General features: G+C 39.7%; 1 protein-coding gene across 1 annotated transcript in view; it reads left to right on the top strand.

Moving 5' to 3' along the window:
• Window positions 1-11,162: 11,162 nt before the first annotated feature.
• The window catches only part of AHI1 (Abelson helper integration site 1), an 88,106-nt gene continuing 80,527 nt past the window's right edge, over window positions 11,163-18,741 (top strand). Inside the window, exons 1-3 of the mRNA XM_062488978.1 lie at window positions 11,163-11,208; window positions 12,431-12,466; window positions 15,866-16,020. Coding sequence (XP_062344962.1) covers window positions 11,163-11,208; window positions 12,431-12,466; window positions 15,866-16,020 — 237 coding nt within the window. The remainder of the gene's footprint in view (window positions 11,209-12,430; window positions 12,467-15,865; window positions 16,021-18,741) is intronic.

Here is an 18,741-nt window from a genome sequence, read left to right as displayed (position 1 = left end):
AGAGGGTCTTTTTACTTTCTTTTCAAATACCACCAGAAAAAGTAACAAAATATGTATATAGCCCTGATCCACAGAGCCAGAGGGAAATTTGGGGAGCAACCCCAGATGGATAATGTGGATGGCTTCTAAGAGCAGGTGATGATGAATGTAAGGTAGGGAGGAGTTTGGAGGAAGAAAGGTAGCCAAGTTAAAAATAAATTCTGTCCTCACTCTGCACATGAAAGAACACAGAGGGCAGAAGATCTGGTAGAGAAACTCACCTCTGTGATTTCTGGCCACAGATGCTTATCTGGATCCAAGGTAAGGAAAATTAAAATAAGGAGATACAGAGAGGATGTTTTTCCAGTAGTGAAAGCTTCTGTCTCTAAAATGTTCATTTGTTCCGGCTGCTGCCAAATGTAAGAAACCAGCAGAATAAAGTCAGGCAAATGAGAAGCTAGAAGTGAGCAAACAGTGTCACCCTAATAGCAGACAGATCTAAAGAATTAATTAGTGAGGTTTCTGCATTGCTGAAAAAGTATCTGGAAATACAGGGACTGTGCAATTGACTTTAACAGATGTGTGGAGGGCATTAAAGCCATAGACAATCTGACAGCCAGCACATAGCAGTGTGCTACAAGACTTTGCACATGAGGGACAACTGCATCATGTTGCTGGCAGACGAGAGGGTAAAATCATTCTGCATTTCCTGGACAAAGAACATCAGAGAAACAACAGCTAAGCTAAAGAATTGTGGACAGTGGAGGGATTGTGCAGCTTTGAGTATCCCAGCATGTAACATCCAGCACTAGCACTGCTTTGGGAAGTGGTTCAGCAAAACTGCTGTGATGATCTCTGCAGCTTGCTCCACGTTTGTATCAGGGGGAGCACATGTCCTTCACCCAAACTTGTCCTTCGTTGATTTGGTTATTCTCCTGCTGTTCTGCTGTAACCACCCTGCCTAAAGCGGGCTACCCACTCTTTACATGTGGGGCTGCAAAACACGAAGAGGAGAAGCAGCATGTAATAGGGCCTGAAATGCAACACACATGCCTGATTTTCTTTTTAGTTCTGTTCTTCTTGAAAGAGCCCGTAAGAAAGTGAGAATCTTTTTGCATTCAGGATCCTCAAAGACTGGTGCGTGCCAGGTCATTGCTGCACTTCTTTGTGTTTAGCAGGCGAGCAGTTCCTGTCTCTGCTGTTCCGAGTCACAGGACTCAGCTGGGAGCTGTGTTCTGGAGCCCATGCAGAGGGAGGGTTGTTGAACTCTTATCAGTCTTTCCTCTGACACCTAATGGTGCAACTTAACCCTTTGACCACTCTGTTCAAAATGTTTTGAGCTACCGGGGAGTCCTTGGATGAGGATAAGAGCAATTTGGCAGTAGAATGTGGAAGAGAAAATGAAGAGCAGCATAATATATATTCCACTTCTAGTTAGAAAAGCAGAGCAGAGACCATGTGAAGAAATTTTGCATTTTTCCCAACAGTTGTCCAAGTGCTTCCAAAGACCCCTGCAAATGCCTGCTATTTGTAAGGTGCTGTTCTGTTCTTTTTCTACACACTTAGGCAGTTTACTACAATGATCAGTCTTATGTTGTTTTGCTAACTGATGGTTCCAGCTAGTGATGAAATCAACTGTCTAGAAATGCCATTGAAATAAGATAAATGTTTATAGTTCCTTACTTCTATGACAGTTTCAGAAAAGAGGGACAAGCTGCCTCCATTTTCCACATGAAGTGTATATTGAAATTTCCAAGTGCATTTTCTGCTTGTCACTTACATGTAGGTTTATTTCCATGCTTATTCTTGGCTCATTAACTTGCATAAAGGAGGGATGTTCTAACCAGTTTAATCTTATTGAAAGTAAGTGTTAAAAGGGTTAAAAGGCACAATATTATTTTAATATTCCATTCAGAGCTGTTTGGAATGGGATCAGTTCAAGACACTTGAGTCAGAGAGATTTTCAACAATATATCAGTAAGGTGAGAATATTACCTTTGGGTATAGTTTAACATTTTGACAAACTGCATGTGCATGTGTGGGCATGCATATGTGTGAGTGTGTTTATGTGTGTGAATACAACCAACTATAACATCCTTGTTTACAAACAGTTAAAAAAAGTGTTAATGACAGTTCCAGTTTAATAGGTGTATAAAACTCCTCTATTCTTTCATCATTTTTATGTCCCTATGCAAAAAGACCTTGTCATTATATTCCACAGCTTGCATTTGCTGAAGACAACATTGGAAAAATTGCTTGGTTCTTTTTTTCCTGACTCTCATGTAAACTCCTAAGTTGAGATCAAAAAAATTTGCATTAGAAATCATGGAAAATTTGCTGATCAGCTTTATAATTTGCTCCTATTATATTTTAATTCAAAGTAAATTTCTGAAAGAGATGCCATTTACATATGCTGTGTGTCCCTGTGACTGTAGCATTCTATTTGTGGCATAGAAAGTGTAGAAATATAATTCATCACAAACAGTGGGGTGGAAGGTGGATAAAAGTGGGGTTAAAGTTTAAACAGATGATGCTGTCAGCAACTGGAATTTTCTTAATAACTTTTTCCAAACTTGTTTTTCAACCTCTGCAACACCTTCCCTAGTTACAAACTACCCACTAGTCTTCTGACATCTTGTGTAAGATACCTTCTTGGAAAAAAAAAAAATGCTTTTCTAGCACTCAGAAAGCTTTGGAGTGTTGCAGTTGTCTACTGGGTTAAGATACATAAAATCAAAAAAATCCAGTGGTACTGCATTTGAAAATGTGACAGAATAAGGATGTACAGATCACCAAAGCAGACCCAGACAGATGAAATGAAGAGGATGGTACTTGTGTGCGAAGGATGCAGAGTCCCATCCGATGACACAGTTCTGGAGTTATCATCAGAATCAGGGTCCAAGTTCCTACATTCTATGACAATACATTAACACAGTCCTAGTACTAATGACACAGTCCTAGTATTCAACAATAAATATGAAAAAGGATTTTTTATTTAGGCAAATCAAAGACTGGAAAATGCAGGAAATCTTGCCAGAAGTATCACCTGAATAGGTGTGTGAATTAGAACAGACGACTGAGAAAATCAAGAACTCCCAGCAGCATGCTGGAGAACAGATAAAACTGCAACTATTTTCTCAGCTGGAGAAAATATCCAGACTGTATTCTCACAAGAGCCAAAAAAAATCTCAAGTCATAAAATGACACATAGAAAAGACTCAAATAACTGTGGAATCAAGTCAAAGAAGATTTGCAGAATTTTGCAAAGTGAAGGCCTGACAGTCTTCTGTTCCTGAGAACATCCCATAGTAAGAGGATGGGCTGTAAATGAGTCACACAGATTTCTGGGCAAGAAACCTGATTTCCAAATGCGATTCTTAATTACATGAAAATTGTTATTCTGTTTGTCCTGCTGTGATCTGTGCCTCACAAGCAGACTGTGTGAGGCCTCTGCAAGGCAACAGCATCACCTAGGGGGGCAGATCCCCAGCAGGCACAGTTCAGCATCTGCTAGCAAAAGACAGACAAATACCAGAAATTTCCATTAGTGCCCACAGGACCTGTAGAATGTCTCACAGGAATCAAAAGAAACAGGAACAATTTTTGGGTCTGGCCAATTATTACAGAGAATTGGTGCCAATGTTTTTTTAAAGAACAGTACTGCTGGCAGAACTTTGAAAACCAACAGTGCATGGGGGACAGAAAGCAAGTGCCAGATGTCAGCAAGCCTTTTATGTGCTCTGGGAAATGTTGTGCCTAACAGGCTCTGAAAGCATTCAAATGTACAGAGCATGAAGCTCAAGAAAAGCCTCTGGGGCTGTAGTTCTACAGGAGAACTAGGGAGAGACACACTGAGTACTATACCTGAGCAAGGAGAGCTGGTTTTGAGTTCACATTTCAGATTTTTCTCTGATCTTGTCCCAATGGTTGACTAGTGAGGTAACATCAGGCTGCAGAAAGTGGCTGTAGGCTGAAGCATGGTCCCTTATAGCAGCCTGTTCAGATGATCACACAGGAAAAAGTGGAGGAGAGCCACCACCACTTCCAGCATCCCTGGGTGAGAGTACAGGGGTCTGTGGCAGTGTGAGAAACTCCACATTAAGGGCCATAAGTTTTGAAGAGGTAGCCTGTTCCTATGGCTGTGGTGGGGATACAGAACTAAGGGCAGGCTGAATGGGAGAGCAGAAGCTTGGAGACTAGGACAATATTCAGGACTCTTAAGAAATCCAAGAAAAAGGTGCTGTCAAGAAAGACTGTCATGGAAGAGCCATTCAAACAAAAGAAATTGATGAATGGATCAGAATGGAAGCCATAAATCACTGACAAAGATTATTAAGGAGTAAGCAGAGACTACATAAATATTTTTCTTTTATCTGTAACTTTTTTAAACTCCCAAAATCAGTTTTTGCAGAGTCTGATCTCCTTAGGGTTTTTTTATAGCAATAATAAAAAACCTAAACACTAGATACAGATTTATAATATGTTTTATGTGAGGTGTTCAACAGGAAGACATAAAAAATATAAATATCCCTGTTCAGATTTAGAGGTCCATTTCTATTTGTCAGGTGTACATTTCTTTCATATATAGGCCAATACATATTCTGTTTGGAAGTGGTATGTTTTTTAATGATACACAGAAAGCTAGAACAATAGCTAAAAATTCTGGAATTAGCCTTGGTTACAGACTGGGAGTCTAGGAGTCAGGTGTGTTTCTGTTAATTTTTGTTGCTGTTGGAACATGCCCCACTCAATTTCCTTTACTAAAAATAAAGGAAAAGTACTTTACTGGAAGTACTGAAATTACTGAAACTGCAGTACTGCTTTTGAAGGACTGACCCAGACTTGCCTGACACTTCAGTGGCAGTCCTTTTCCATTTCTCTGGTCAGCATCCAGGCCCGATTCCATGGCTCTGGGAGGCTTGACTAACCTGTGGGTGCTTCTTTCTCCATCTCCCTGCAGGAGAATTAGCCTAGATTTACATTGATTTGAACTTTTTCAAACGTAAGGTGTTATCCTGACAAGCAAGATTTTTTGAAACCAAGGTTTAATTTTCCTAAAATATAGCTTATTTAGATGTGGGACTCTGTATCTGCTTCCCCTCCCATGCTGAATTTGTGACCAAGCATTACGTAGTGGGACTCTCTTTCCCACTGCTAAAATGCAAAAAATGATATGTTGATTTTCCCATCCTAATAGACTTCAGAAGAAATCTAGCCTGTAGTAATTTTTTTGGCTGTGATCACCAGAAGATAGGAAGTAGCTGCCACCATGTGGCAAGCTGAAAAAAACAAAACAAAACAAAACAAACCCAAAAACCCAAAACAAAAAAAAAAACAAAAACAAAAACAAACCCCCCCCCAAAAAAGAGAAACATTGCAAGGTAAAAAAGAAAAAGGTGAGAGGAAAGCCAGTAATTACTGTCTATGCTAGAGAAAAATGCTTCTTAATAATGCTAATCATTTACACTAATATTAGAGTGACTATTCTTATATTTATTTTCCTAACATCAATTTTGTCACTAAATGGCACGAGAAGGGGAAGAAAGTACAGCAACCTCTGGAAGCTTTATGGTGAAACTCAGAGACAGGAACAGGTTTTGATCCTTTTTTTTTCTTTGTATTCTATGGATGTACATACAAAGAGGAACCCTTGGCTTTGTTTTGCAGGTGGAATATTAAAAAGGTGGGTCTGGCAAATGGGATAGGAAGGACATCCTTTGCATATAGCTCAGCAAGGCCAAGTGTGCTTGTGGGAGCTGGGACAGACTGAGGACAGAAACCAGCATCACTGCTGGAAGCTGCAGGGCTGAGAAATTGCCTCCTGCTGCAGCAAGAGCCAGTCAAAGACAGCTGGGTATTCTCAGCCCTCAACACAGGTGGAGTGAGAGCTGGGCAGCAGGAAACCACAGGGCTGGTTTTTTTATGCAGGACTGCAAACAAGATTTGTGAACATTGTATTTGCAACGGAACTATTAAAGTATTTCCCAAGTTAAAAAATGGCAACTTGGTTGCTGACGGTAATGATTCTTACTCATTAAGTCAGTGGAAGCAGGGAAGCAGGGAAAAGAAGTGAACCTTAATAAAATACTGAAGAATAAAATATCCCAGAGAGATAAACAATAATGTTTAAAAAGATAGGATTGAAGACTTCAAAAAACAGAGTTATAAGAACATGCCAAAGGACTACAAACTAAAGTCTCCAAGCTGACTTGATTAAAAACCCAACCCTTTAGAAGAAAGAAATCTGATGAACCACATCAAAAATTACATTCTGAAATAAAACAAGTACATTTCAAAAATAAATACTTTTCTGAAAAAAGGTTGTGAGAATTAATCTACAAATAAAATACTATTACCCACAGGATACAATAGGGATATTCAGGAGATCTGTTACTCTTTATTAAAGCTTATTGTATAGTTAATAAACAGCACAAAAGGAAAATAATTTAATTTAAAAATATGCAAAGATGCACTAACCGTACAACGGGAACAACTGTATCTTGAAAAGTCAAAAAGCAACAATGCTGCACTTACAAATTCTAGCTCCAATATCCAGGGCTTCCAGGAACACTTCAAAAAAATTAATCTTAATGACATGTGCTGTTACACTGCCATCCTGTGGCAAAGTACCTGAAGTTTTCTGAGAACACAAGGGTTTTCCAAATGATAACCTGCTTTTAAAAGACAACATTCTTGTTCTGAGGACAGGAAAATATCAACAGAGATTTAGCTATACCTCAGGAGATGTTGCTAAGAAACACAATAAAATTTTTCTTCAGAGGGTTCATGACTTCATTGTCTTAACACACAATTTGAACCTGTGGCTTCTGAAACCTAGTTTTCTGGCAGTGAAACAAAATGTATTTACCTTCTTTCCCTTATGTTGAAAATAAATAGACATTTTAGTACGTTGAACATACTGAAATATGAGGGACTGTTCATGTGATTCTCCTACTAACTTCAGCCCATCTAAAATGAAAAATAAAATTAATTATTTAAAATTTAGGAGTCTTACATTCCCCGTTAATACCAGATCTCTAGGATTGTGCTGCTTCATTATTCCAGCCTTGCTTCAAGTCTCTGCATGGTGACTAAAACTTGATTTCCTTAAAACATTTTAAACATTCCTTAAACCAAAAACATGTTCAAAAAAGAAAGAAGAAACTAGGTTTCTTTAAATGTTTTGCTGAATTTTAATGCAAGGTGTTTTTTGCTTTTGGCCTAAAGTAAAAACTGTAGTAGACTGTGAAACAACTTTCTGCATTACAGAATTTTAGCTTTGGGAGAAATGCCACCCACAAGAAGCTGAGAATACACAACAAAAATAAAACCTGTGGTCATAGTTAGTCTTGTACCTGCTCTGGAGAAAACCTTGAGAAGGTAAACGTGGCTCAACAAAGTCAATGAGATAAAGAACATTTTTAAATTCTCTCCTGAGAAAGGACTGCTTACTTGCCCCCATGAAATAAGGGCACCCAATTCAGGACTAGGAGGCAAGTCAAGGACTGAACTAAGAGGGAAATCTTTTCAGTTCAAAGACTTTCAAATCTCTGAGAAGCAGCCAAGGAAATTTAGATTGCCAAATAAACATGATGGGCATTTCTACTGACAATATCCACATATATGGGGCGCATCAGTTTTCCAGCATAGTTAGTCCTTATGACTTGCTTCCAAAGCACTAGAAATTCAGCATGCAAGATAAATAATGTCAGGATGCAGAACATCTTGCACAACTGTTTTCTAATTATTAAAGTAATTTATTATTGACAATATAATAGATGTAAAATTCTTCTTTCACTCAAGCTTCAACTAAAGTCTATCAGATCGTTAGCTCAGAATACCAAATATCAGAAACCCGATTATATTTTGCTATCAAGAGAAAATAACGCACAGTTAAGCAATTAACTTTTGCCAAAGTATCACTGCGCCTTTAGCACTCTCCGAGTTATCCAGCTCCCCATGCTGTTTCTATTTTGTGCATTCGAGTGACGCCTCGAGGCTGTCCCTGCACGTGACAGATTTTACATTTTGTGGAAAGTTGAGTTCTGACAAGAACCTTGATCCATTCTTCATCATCCTGGAATTCCTGTGAGATTTTCCGAATGCATCTCGTATCTACAAACTGGTTACCTGTAACCTACGATACACCACCTCTTACTTCGTGTCCTTTCTACTTCCCACACATCCCAAATATAAGATAATGCAAAGCTTTCTCTGTACAAGCCCCTGCAACTGAAAAATCAGGCAAACACAGCACATGCTTTTGAAGCCACTGAAAAACTCCATGTATACATGTTCTATTTTTTTCAAAAGTCTTGCTTTTCTCCTTCTAGCAGAATAGGAATTGCACACTTGTCTCTGACTACAAAAAGGATGTGTTGTGTTTGGAGTATGCTTTCCTTTCTTTGGTCTGTTACACAGGCCATCAAAGTACAGACAAAACTCATCCTGTTATTTTGGGGGCTGTACAGGTTCCCCTGAATTCTTTATGTGCTGCTCCTGACTTGCATTGCTTTTGCAATAAGGAGTAAAGTCAAAATATTTTTTTAAAAAAATCACTGTCAGGAAATGGAAAAAAAATATATTCATGACACTGACATAGGAATATACATTGCAACATCCTTAGCTGTAATGGAAGTGTGATTAGCAGCCTCAGGAACTTCTGAAAATCAGCAGGTCAAGTTTTGCACTATGCAAAGAATATCAGAAGAACTGAAAGACACAGGACCTCATAAGAAGTAACGTGAGGCAAAAAAATTTTCTTTACATCAGCATGTTAAACCTTGGTTTACAGTAGCTTTCTATATGGAACATTCTTAACTCCAGAATAGTGATTATTAACTCATCCAGGATGAAAGTAACAAATCCAACACAGACATTTATTTTATCTATTATTTATGAGTAATGACAGCAGTATTGTCATCTGTGTCTACCCTCCAAAAATCCTACTAAACAAGTGAGCTAAAGAGGTTGAATCTATTCTCCCCTGACATGGAAAATGGACCTTACCACTACCTGGTTATAGATCTCAGGTGGCACAGATACCTTGTGTTTGTCAAAGGTGTAGTGTTCACAGAAATCTCAGAGACATTCTTTCGAAACAAATGTTCTTGGAAACCTGACACAATCTTTTGGAAGTAATAGCAAACTTGTTGATGTCTCATGCCAGGCTTGTTTAGAAGGCTTTCTAGCCCATTACTGCTGGTCAAATCAGACAATATTAAATCTGCTGTCAATGATTACAAATGACTGGTTTTGAGTTCGCTGTAACTGAGCCTCTCAGCTGCCAGGAAGTTTGTTAGGAAGGAACATCGGGATTTCTGGTCCAATCTCTTGTTCAATGCAAGGCACACCTGAAAGTGAGACCAGGTTGTTCAAGGTCATTATTTCATGGAGTTTGGGGTACCATGAAGGACAGAGGGATAAAAGAATGGAGATGCACTAAGGATAAAGAGAAGCACAAGAATGTCGAGGAGTTGGTTTTTGTTTGCGTTATGCCAAGGCAACCCAGAACACCTGCCTTATGAAGAAAGAAATATACCCGCCTATCAGTTGAGTGCATGCAAGCATTTGAGATAGCAGAGGACAGGTAAGTACAAAAAGAGATAGTAGCATCTCTCACTAGTAACGCGTGAGGAACAGGGAAGCCAGGTTTCAGAAGGTGCGTTCTTTTGGAAGCCAGAGCAATTCTTTGACAGAATTAGAGGGATGCAATACTTGGGAACTATGTCACAAACTCAGGATCACAAGCATTTGCTCACCTCTAGCTTGTGCAAATTACTGCCAACTGAAGGGTAATTTTTCCCAACTTTATTTCTGAAAAAAACTAACCATGTTCATCAAAAACCTTGCACTGATTTCTCAAACCTTTTAGTGCATGAAGGACTTTTGACATCCAAGTTTTAACCAATTTTACACAGAAGAAATTAATATACAGTTTTTCAATGAAAAATATGCTTAACTTTATTAGGTAACTATGCCTAATGGGGGGGGGGGGGGGGGAGGGGCGGGAGGGGAGAATCTCACAAAACCCTGCTTAAATTACCTACTAAGGCAACAGATAAAAGTTTCTCCAGTATCTGCATAGCTCGAGGACATCCATTTGTGCTGCTACTTGCAGAAAGGTTGTGTGCATTCCAAACGCTTGTCCTGAGCCCAACAGAGCCCAGCACCCAGGGACTTTATTCTTCCGCAAGCAGCTTTTGTTAGTCGGAACTCTGAGAGCTGACACGTACTTTCGACAGACTGATTATTTTTTTTAATGGACCATAAAGCACCCGTGGGAGGGCTCTCGTTTATTATGCTTGTCACCGTGTTGGTTTTTTTTGTTGTTTGTTTGTTTTTTCTACCCCCGCGCTTCCCTGCGCGCCTGCGCCGCACGCGCCGTTTCCTTGGGAGCCGGGATTGTTTTGGGGCGGAACCACCCGTGCGGCGCTGCGGAGGGGGGAGCGGGTGCAAGGAAGAGCCCACTGGCGGAAGGGGGGGGGAGGCGGGGCGGCCGCAGCAGCCGCCGGGCCACGCCGCGGCCGCCACGGGAGAGGACGCGGCCGACGTGAGTGATGCCCTCGGCGGGGAGCGGGGCCGCGCCCCGGGCCGGGCCCCGCCGGGCGTGTGCCGCGGCTCGTCCCGGTGCGCGGCCCCGGGGGCGGGTAGGGCTGGAGAGCTGGGTAACGCCTCCCCGCCGCTGCGCCCTCCCCCGGCTCCCCTTCCCGCCCCGGGGCCGGGGGGTCGGCACGGGGGCCGCGCCGGGGCCGCGGCCGTTAGAGCGCGCGGGCGGGGAGCGGGAGCGGGGTCGGGCCGGGCCGGGCCGAGCCGAGCCGGGCGGTGCGGCGGCCAGCGCGGGCCGGGGTGCGGGGGCGGGCGCGGGAGCGGGGCCGCAGCTGGCGGGCCCGGTGCCCGGAGCAGCCCCGCGGTGGCTCCGTCGGGCAGGCGGAGCCGGCGGCCCAGGGCGACCCGCGCGCTGTCGCTGTCTGGTCCCGGCGCGGTTGCGCGGGACAGTGCCGCGGGAAGCCCTAATCCCCAGATCGGTGTTGTTAAGCTCCCCCCCCCCCCCCCCCCCCCGCTCTTGACGAGCTTTGTGGTTCGCTGGGGTGACGTGCGTGGGCAGCTGAAGTGAACGTACAGCGCTTCTCCATGCCTGGCACCTCGGGCTCCAAGGCGGGGACGCCTCCCTCGCGTGCGGAATGCGCATCTGGATGCGCATCACATCCTCGTTGGATAATTCCGTCGGTTAGTCCAGTTGTGGTGTGTGGTCGGAATGTCCCTTTGCATCTTTTAAAACTACCGCTGTTCTTCCAGGCAAAGCAAAATGTCGCATAGGAAATTAAAATACTTAGGGTGATCTCTTGCCAAGAGCGCATTTTCAGAATTAGCATCTAAGATACAGCGGAAACTTAAAATTTAATAAACGGTATACGTCTTCTTTATTTCCTTAAATAGAGCTGAAGTCCGTAATTTTGCCCTCAGAGTCTGTTTGCAAGCTTCTATTGACTAAAGGTGCCAAATTTCTGCGATAAAAGCCCCAACCTGACAGTTCCTGTGAAGCAAAAACTTTGTGATATGTTACTACTAGAAAACCGTGGATAGCACCAGCGTTTTAAAGCATCTTTATTAGTATGAGCACAAGGTTTTTACAGGCACATCCAAACTGGTAGAAAACTTGTAAAAAACGTGGTACTGCACTTTCATTAGTTTTTACATAAGGGTTTACCCAGCCTGTGAGTTTCGGTCAGTTTCTGGCCTTAAATACTAAATTTTCATTAATAAAACTAGTTTGGATTTTGATGTCAGATTTGTCAGTAGTGAAGAGGAACACATTCATCTCAGTGCCATTTTGCTGTATAATTCTGAGCTGAGTACAATTCCGAGCTGAAGCTCTTTCACATCTCAAGAGTAATTATCTCTACATGTAGCTTAATATAAAACCTGCTAGTAAAACCCCAGATTTCCCTCTATGATGTAAAAGAGGAGAAATAAACAAGGCCTGATGGTCTACTTGTTTTCAGCCACTGAAGTTTATGCTCGCTTATTTCAACAAAAGAGAAATGAAGAATTTAGTCCAGGAAAATCCTAAGTGTGCAATTATATTTTGTCAGCTCGGTTTCCTAAATGGTTTTAATTAGGTAGGAAATTTTTCACTTCCCATTCCATAGTGCAAATTCTGCATGTTCTGCTCCTTGTAGTATGGGTTTGATTTATATCTTCTATAAGTGGTCAGTAAAAGTGGGTTTTGTGTATGGTGACCTTATAGCATGTTTAGTATAGAGAATCCCTGTATTACAGATGTAGAATATAGCAACTCAATGAGTATTATAAAATACTGTGAAAAGAGCATGAGTTTAATGTAGAATTACTTTGTAAATACAGATAGAATATTGGAGAACAACAAAGTAGGTTATTTTCAGGAAGGTATAGTAGTTGGAAGTTTGGGTTTTATGAATTTGTTTTGCAGTTTATTTCTGGTGGCTGGACTATGTCACTGTTCCAGGTATGTGTTTTTGTCCATCTTGGATTGTCATATATTTACTAACATGTAAGAGATCCAATCTGATCAGGCAAAAATGTGTTTTACAAAATTAATGCTATCTGACTTTACTCAGATTGAGGCATGGTGGTTGATGAACTTTGATGTACAATTAAATCTCTCCTAAGGTGAGATTACACTAGGTAAACAGCCTTGTTCTTATCCTTGTTGATTAATGATCTATATTTACACAAGCCTAATAGTTGCTTTAATGCACCATGTCAAAGACCATGAAGTTCTAAATTAGAAATGCCTAATAAACAATAGCACTGTCATTGGAGGCCATTATCTCTTTATCTCTTTTATTGCCACAACAAGGTAGACACTAAATTAATTAACAAACGGTGGTACTCTCCCTGGTGAATTTTTCCTACTTCTTCATTTTACAGAAAGTGCTTGTAGATGCGAGGCGAGCCTAACCTTTGGTAAGATGTTTGTTCCATTGTAATAAAAAACTATCTGTAAAATTAATATTTTAACCAGCTTATGGTTTGGTTGGGTTTTTTGGTGGACTTATTTATTTAACCTTTGACCAGAAACTTATTTCCATACTTAGAATAGGTATGCACTTATTTCATTTTGCTTTTGTGTACTATATTGTCTCTCATTTTTTCTTGCTTTAAATTTAAGAACCCTTCAGTATTTAATTTCTTGTTTGTAATTAGTTTTTGAGGGCTTGTTGAAATCATTCTGCTAATTATAAGATACTTTTCCATGTTCCTGTGGTGCTCAGTCAATTATTAAAGTGATAGAATCTGCTGTATTTTAAAAAAAAATTATTTAGTTTTCTTAATTGTGTGTTTTCTAGCCAATTGTGAATTGACTACTTGGAAAGCAGCACTTTGTAACTGTAGTACTTTCAAAATGCCCATTTGGTTTAACCAAGTAAAAATTGCAAAAGCAGTTTTATTTTTCAATGGTGTTTTCTCTTTTAATTTATTGTTAGAAGGGTTATTTTTAACAGTTACTGGTTTAGTTGTGACAGTAAAGCTTTGATGTAGGAGTCAACATGTTTTAGTGAAAATACTGCAACCTCATCAGTGTCATGTCAAGCCTATTGCAAAACTAAACTTTTTCTTATTTCCATTTGGCCACCTTTGCCTCTTTTGAAACATCCTTTTGAAACATACTAAGTATCCAACTAATGGGGAAGACATGAAGTAAACAAATTACTCGTGGCATCTGACTAATCAGCTCTTCTACAGTTCCAAACCAACCTGAACATTTTGCCTTTTGTTCCTGTATTTGGTTTAGTTTGGATAGCCAGCATACCAAAGCACTGTGAGTAATGAGTGTGAAATGACCTGAAAATTGCAAGCCTGTGCAAGTAACCCTGTGCAAGAGATGAGGGAGATGCAAGGATAGGGTGGTGCAGGTGCTTGTGGACCTGAGTATAGCCATAGCTCTTTCCGGTGCTGGTGAAATGTTTGTGCTCAGGAGAGATTTAGTGCTGAGGCCAAGTGCTGTGTTTGGCTGACTTCACTGCTAATCAACTTCCTCAGCCTCAAATCAGAGTAGCTACATGCAAACTGCCTATTTATAGTAATCCAAAATAGCTCCTAAACTGTGTCCAGGCATTGCTTGTGTGAGTCTTAGGTGGCTTGGACCAAAATGGTGTGAGAATAATGTGACCACTCATCCTGGCAGTGGTTAATGCTATGGCTTAATTTGTTAGGATCAGTGTAGTCTGGGTGTGCAGTGGACGTGAGTTACTGGTGTCTAACAGGAGGTGTTACCTAGGGAGAACTTGGAGCTGTTACCTGTTGGGGTGTGGGGGGCATAGGGACCAGAGTTCTAAGGGGAACATCACACCTTCATAGAAGCCTACGCTTCATTAATTCCACTGTTTACAAAACAGCTTTTTGTGTTAAAGTTTTTTTTGTAAAATAGTCTGAATTTTCTGGACGCAAATTTTCTGTGTAATATTTTTATTTGCCTTCAAGCTTTGTTTGGATTGCATTTGCAGGCTTTTGTCCACAACCAGGAGGGCCTAGCAATTTTTTATTTTTTTTTTTTGAGGAATGAGTTTCATGTAGTTGCTTGTCTGCTTTATATAAACGTAAATATTTAGAGATTTGTAATAAAGTTAGATTTGCTGGCAGATACTAACCTTTGTATTGAAAACTATCATCCGGCTTCCTCATTGATGCTGTCAGGAGAGGAATAGGATTAGAATGGCTTCAACATAAATGGTTTCATGAGTCATTATTATTTAAATAAACTGTTGAGGTTTTTGGAAGATTGGGGGCTACAGTCCTGATTATTTGGCTACCGCCCAGAAATACAGCTAATTAAATTGCTGTAATGTTGTTTTTTTTATTTACTCTCAAATAATAAGTGTCAGAGCTGGGATTTGGTAGCAGGAAACGTCTAATAATTTATAGACAAATAGGGAAATACTTATTTCTAACTAAAATGTACTCATCCCTAATACTAATTAGCACAGCTTTAAAGTCTGTGGACCAGTTATGTTAATGACAGTTGTTAAATACTTTAAATAGAATGGTGAATTCTGAGGAAGAAGCATCTGTTGTGTTGAGCCCCTTCTAACTGAGGACTGAAAATGCGAGCAGGTAAGGATACTTTGTGTTTGATTTCCAGTACATATTTTATAGTTAGAACTAGGTACAAATGATAGAAGTTATTTGTGTCCTACATATGCTCCATTGGCTCCATTTTGAGTTCATGATTACAGCTGATTTTCAAAGTGGTGTTATTTTTTTTGTTTTAAATTCAGAGGCTTTTGTAAAAGCTGTAATGACAGTCATAAATATGCTGTAGCTGAGGATTCATCAGCTTTTCTCAGTGATGTGCCAGGTTATATTTTGAATTTGTAGTTACAAATTAAGCATTACTTGAGGGGAACTAAAACACCTACTCCCTCAAGGGTTGAAATGCTGGTGATAGCAATATCATGATTCATAGAAAGGCAAGAGTGCCAGCTCCTGGCTCTTACAGGTCTGTCTCAGGATGGTGCTGCTCTGGTTTCCAGACCCAGTAAGAACCCAGAGCTGCTGCTTCTCCCGGAAGACAGTGTGTCACCTCTGCTCATAAACAGGGAGGGCAGTAATCTGTCCTCTGCTTTGGCTAGCCCAAGTTTTGTGCTGATGCTGCTGCGTGTGCTCTTCAAAATGTGTTTTCTTCAGGAGTCAGAGTAGATGGTGCTGCCTTCAGCAACAAGTGAAAGACTGGTGTGGATGTGTGTGTCTGTGCAAAGCTGCTGAGTTATCCTTGTGTGGGTTGTGTTGCCAGGGAAATTCTTAACCAAATGCAAAGTGAATTTCTTGGTAAACTTTCCCTAATATTTCTCATCCTTTGCAATTTTAAAGCACGATTATGCACTTTTTTTTTTTTAGCAATGAGATAGCAAATCATACTCTCAATTTCTTTTTGCAGTTGAAAGTGAGGCAAAGGCAATAACCAAAGTGCGCTTTGAGGAAATCTTCAGACGCCATGCTGGCCTAGCAGACATAAAGAAATCTAAGAAAAAGAAATTTGACTCTCAAGAGAGCATTGTGGTGAGTTACAACACATGCAGGTTTTGTTTGGTTGTCTTCCTTAACAGAAAAAAAGATCAGGAAAATGTATTGCAGGAAGGAGATGTATGCATTTTTTTAAAAATGAAGTGAAAAGTATGTTTCTGCACATACCCCTTGGTTTTAGTATGGCTTCTATTTTCTTTTTTGTGTACTAGCAAAGCAGCCTTGTAACTTGGAGATATGCCAAAATTACATAGACTATATTATTGGTGAAAAGGAAGGGGCACATTCAGGCATGCACCCGTTTAATGTCTACCAGTACTTGTTTTTCCATACTCTTTTCTCATAAAATTGTTCAATTTCAGTACTGACTTTAGTGGTAGTTGATTAGATGTTTGAGGGCTAGTAGAATTACAACTCTGAAAGTATTCAATTTTGAAAGTACTACATCTGTGTAATACAGGTATATCTGTCTAATACAACTGCACATTGAGAATGGATGAGAAAATATAATAATATTAGACATAATAATTAACAGTTCCATTTTTTACTTTTTTTTTAAAGATCTCAGTAATCAGTGAATTATGCATGTGCTGAGCTTTGTGTCTTGAGTGGTTCCATGTTCACATGTTGACTTTTTAGTTATGTGACATTTTTGTTTGTGGTATATCTGTCACTAAAGAAGTCTCAAAAGTTCCTCTGAGTTATGGTTCACGTTGTAGTCCTTTTCCTGGAGAGGAGAATAAAAGTTAAATATGAACTTGTTCTATATATACCTGATTATTGACTTAGAAGATTTGGAATTTGGGAAGAAAGTAAATTGTTTAGAAGATAAATGTTCTGGTTTTTTATTTTCCTCCTGATAGGTTTTACATTTTCAGTCTTTTTTCTTACAATTGTATCTGTATCAGATTCTGGAAATGAATGTTCCTTCATTAATACTCATTTAAGACAAATGAGTATCGTGATATTTCACAAAATATCATAACTGTTACATGTAATTGTATATATTAAGTATATTCAGAATAGATACATTAAACTTAGTATTGCTAAATATTTGGTCTTAGATTGACAACTTGAAGTTGGATTTTGTATGGGCTTTTTAAAAATGTATATTCCTGATGTATATGCTATTTAGTCAATAGTCTATACAAATAATCAGCTTGGTATCTAAAAATAGTACAGAGAGTTAGGTGTTTTTTTCCCCCCTCTTTTACTGGCATATATGTAAATAAAAGACTAAATTCTTCCTCAGCTAACTTTACTTTTTTATGAAATGTGAATTTTAATTCTGTAACATGTAAGTATTTTTGAACACATAATTGTATGTTCGTATGCAACTACATATTACTTATAAATTTAAATTTGCTTTGGTTTTAGAATTGGTTTCCATTCCAGAAGTCTGTGATGTAAAACACTAGTGTTTGGAGTTATGTAAAAACACTCAAAATCACAGTGACCTGAATCAAAACTCAGTGGTATGCAAGCTTCTTAATGAAGCATTTTTAGGATCAGTGCAGAAGCTCAAATTTCTGGCTTTGTTGAAGCTTTAAATATTACAGATCAAACTACTTAAAAATCAAGGACTTGAGGAGAGCTTGTATTGAAACCTGTTGCTGACCATTTGGAGTATTTCCTTTAAGTGTGATAAAGTTGCAGGAGCTCAGGTTAGTATTTTCCATGCTGGTTGCATTCAAGTAGAAATTTCTGTAAAAGCTTCAGCAAATAAACAGTCATTTCTCTGTAAAAAATAAATGTGTGTGGGAGTGGAAGAGTAGGTAGATGGAGGAGGTTGGCTGGTTTTGTTCCCATTTTCTTCTGTTCATATGATATAATGTAGAGAGTTTCACATATCTTGAAATAATGTGAAATTTGTCAGTGATGGTTGGCTTTGTGTCACACACTTGCCATAAATGGTCTCCCAGCTTTGATCAAAACCAGGTCATGGTTCAGAGCCTATTTCCACTTGAAATGTTCCAGTCTGTTTTGTTCCTTTGTCTTTGCTCTAGCCTTTCTTAAAGATTAATAAGATTTTTTTTTCCCTTATAGTCCACAGTTTCTTTGAAACCTGATTTCTGGAGCCGCAGGGGGTTGCTATGTTTTTAAATGACAGAAGTAAGGATAAGGGGAGTGCCTGCCTGCTTGCCTGCTCTGCTCTGTGTGTCTATTGCCTGGAGAGCCTGCCTGGACAGCAGGGAAGCAGTCTGCTTGGAAGAGGAAAGGTTGATGTCTGTAGGGCAGGATGAGCTTGAAGCCCCAGCTGGTAGGAATGAAGAGCTTGTAATGGAGATGGAAATATACATCAGGGGTGGCCAGTGAAAGCTCTGTTTTAGTGTTGGGTAAATAGCCACTGGGGCAGTGGGTGTGAAGCCTAAAGGCATTGTGGAAAAAAACGAGCAATTGAGACAGTCAGAAAATGAATTTGTTAATATCCCTTCCAGGACAGTCACTATATTTACTTTTTACTAATTGTGCTTCCTATTACAACTTACAGGTATATTAACCTGTCCAAAGTCATCATGAAAATGTTTGAATTTATTTGGTTCAGTCTAAATTTTGTGGTTGAAAGAGGATATTTAAAAATTTTCTACCAGATGAAAAGATTAGATCTCTCTATGGAGGCAAAAAATTATTTCTTGGACTGTAGCCTAATCAGATGACAATATTGGGATGGGCAGGCATTGGTAACTTGGGTTTTGTGTTCAAGGCAGGACTGCAACAGATTTATCTGGTTTGTAGGCTGAAAGGCACTGAATAATT

The sequence above is a fragment of the Cinclus cinclus genome, chromosome 3 (genome assembly GCF_963662255.1).
Source record: "Cinclus cinclus chromosome 3, bCinCin1.1, whole genome shotgun sequence".
Taxonomy (NCBI): domain Eukaryota; kingdom Metazoa; phylum Chordata; class Aves; order Passeriformes; family Cinclidae; genus Cinclus; species Cinclus cinclus.
Note: the sequence above shows the minus strand (reverse complement) of the source record. Positions and strands in the feature narration are given on the sequence as shown.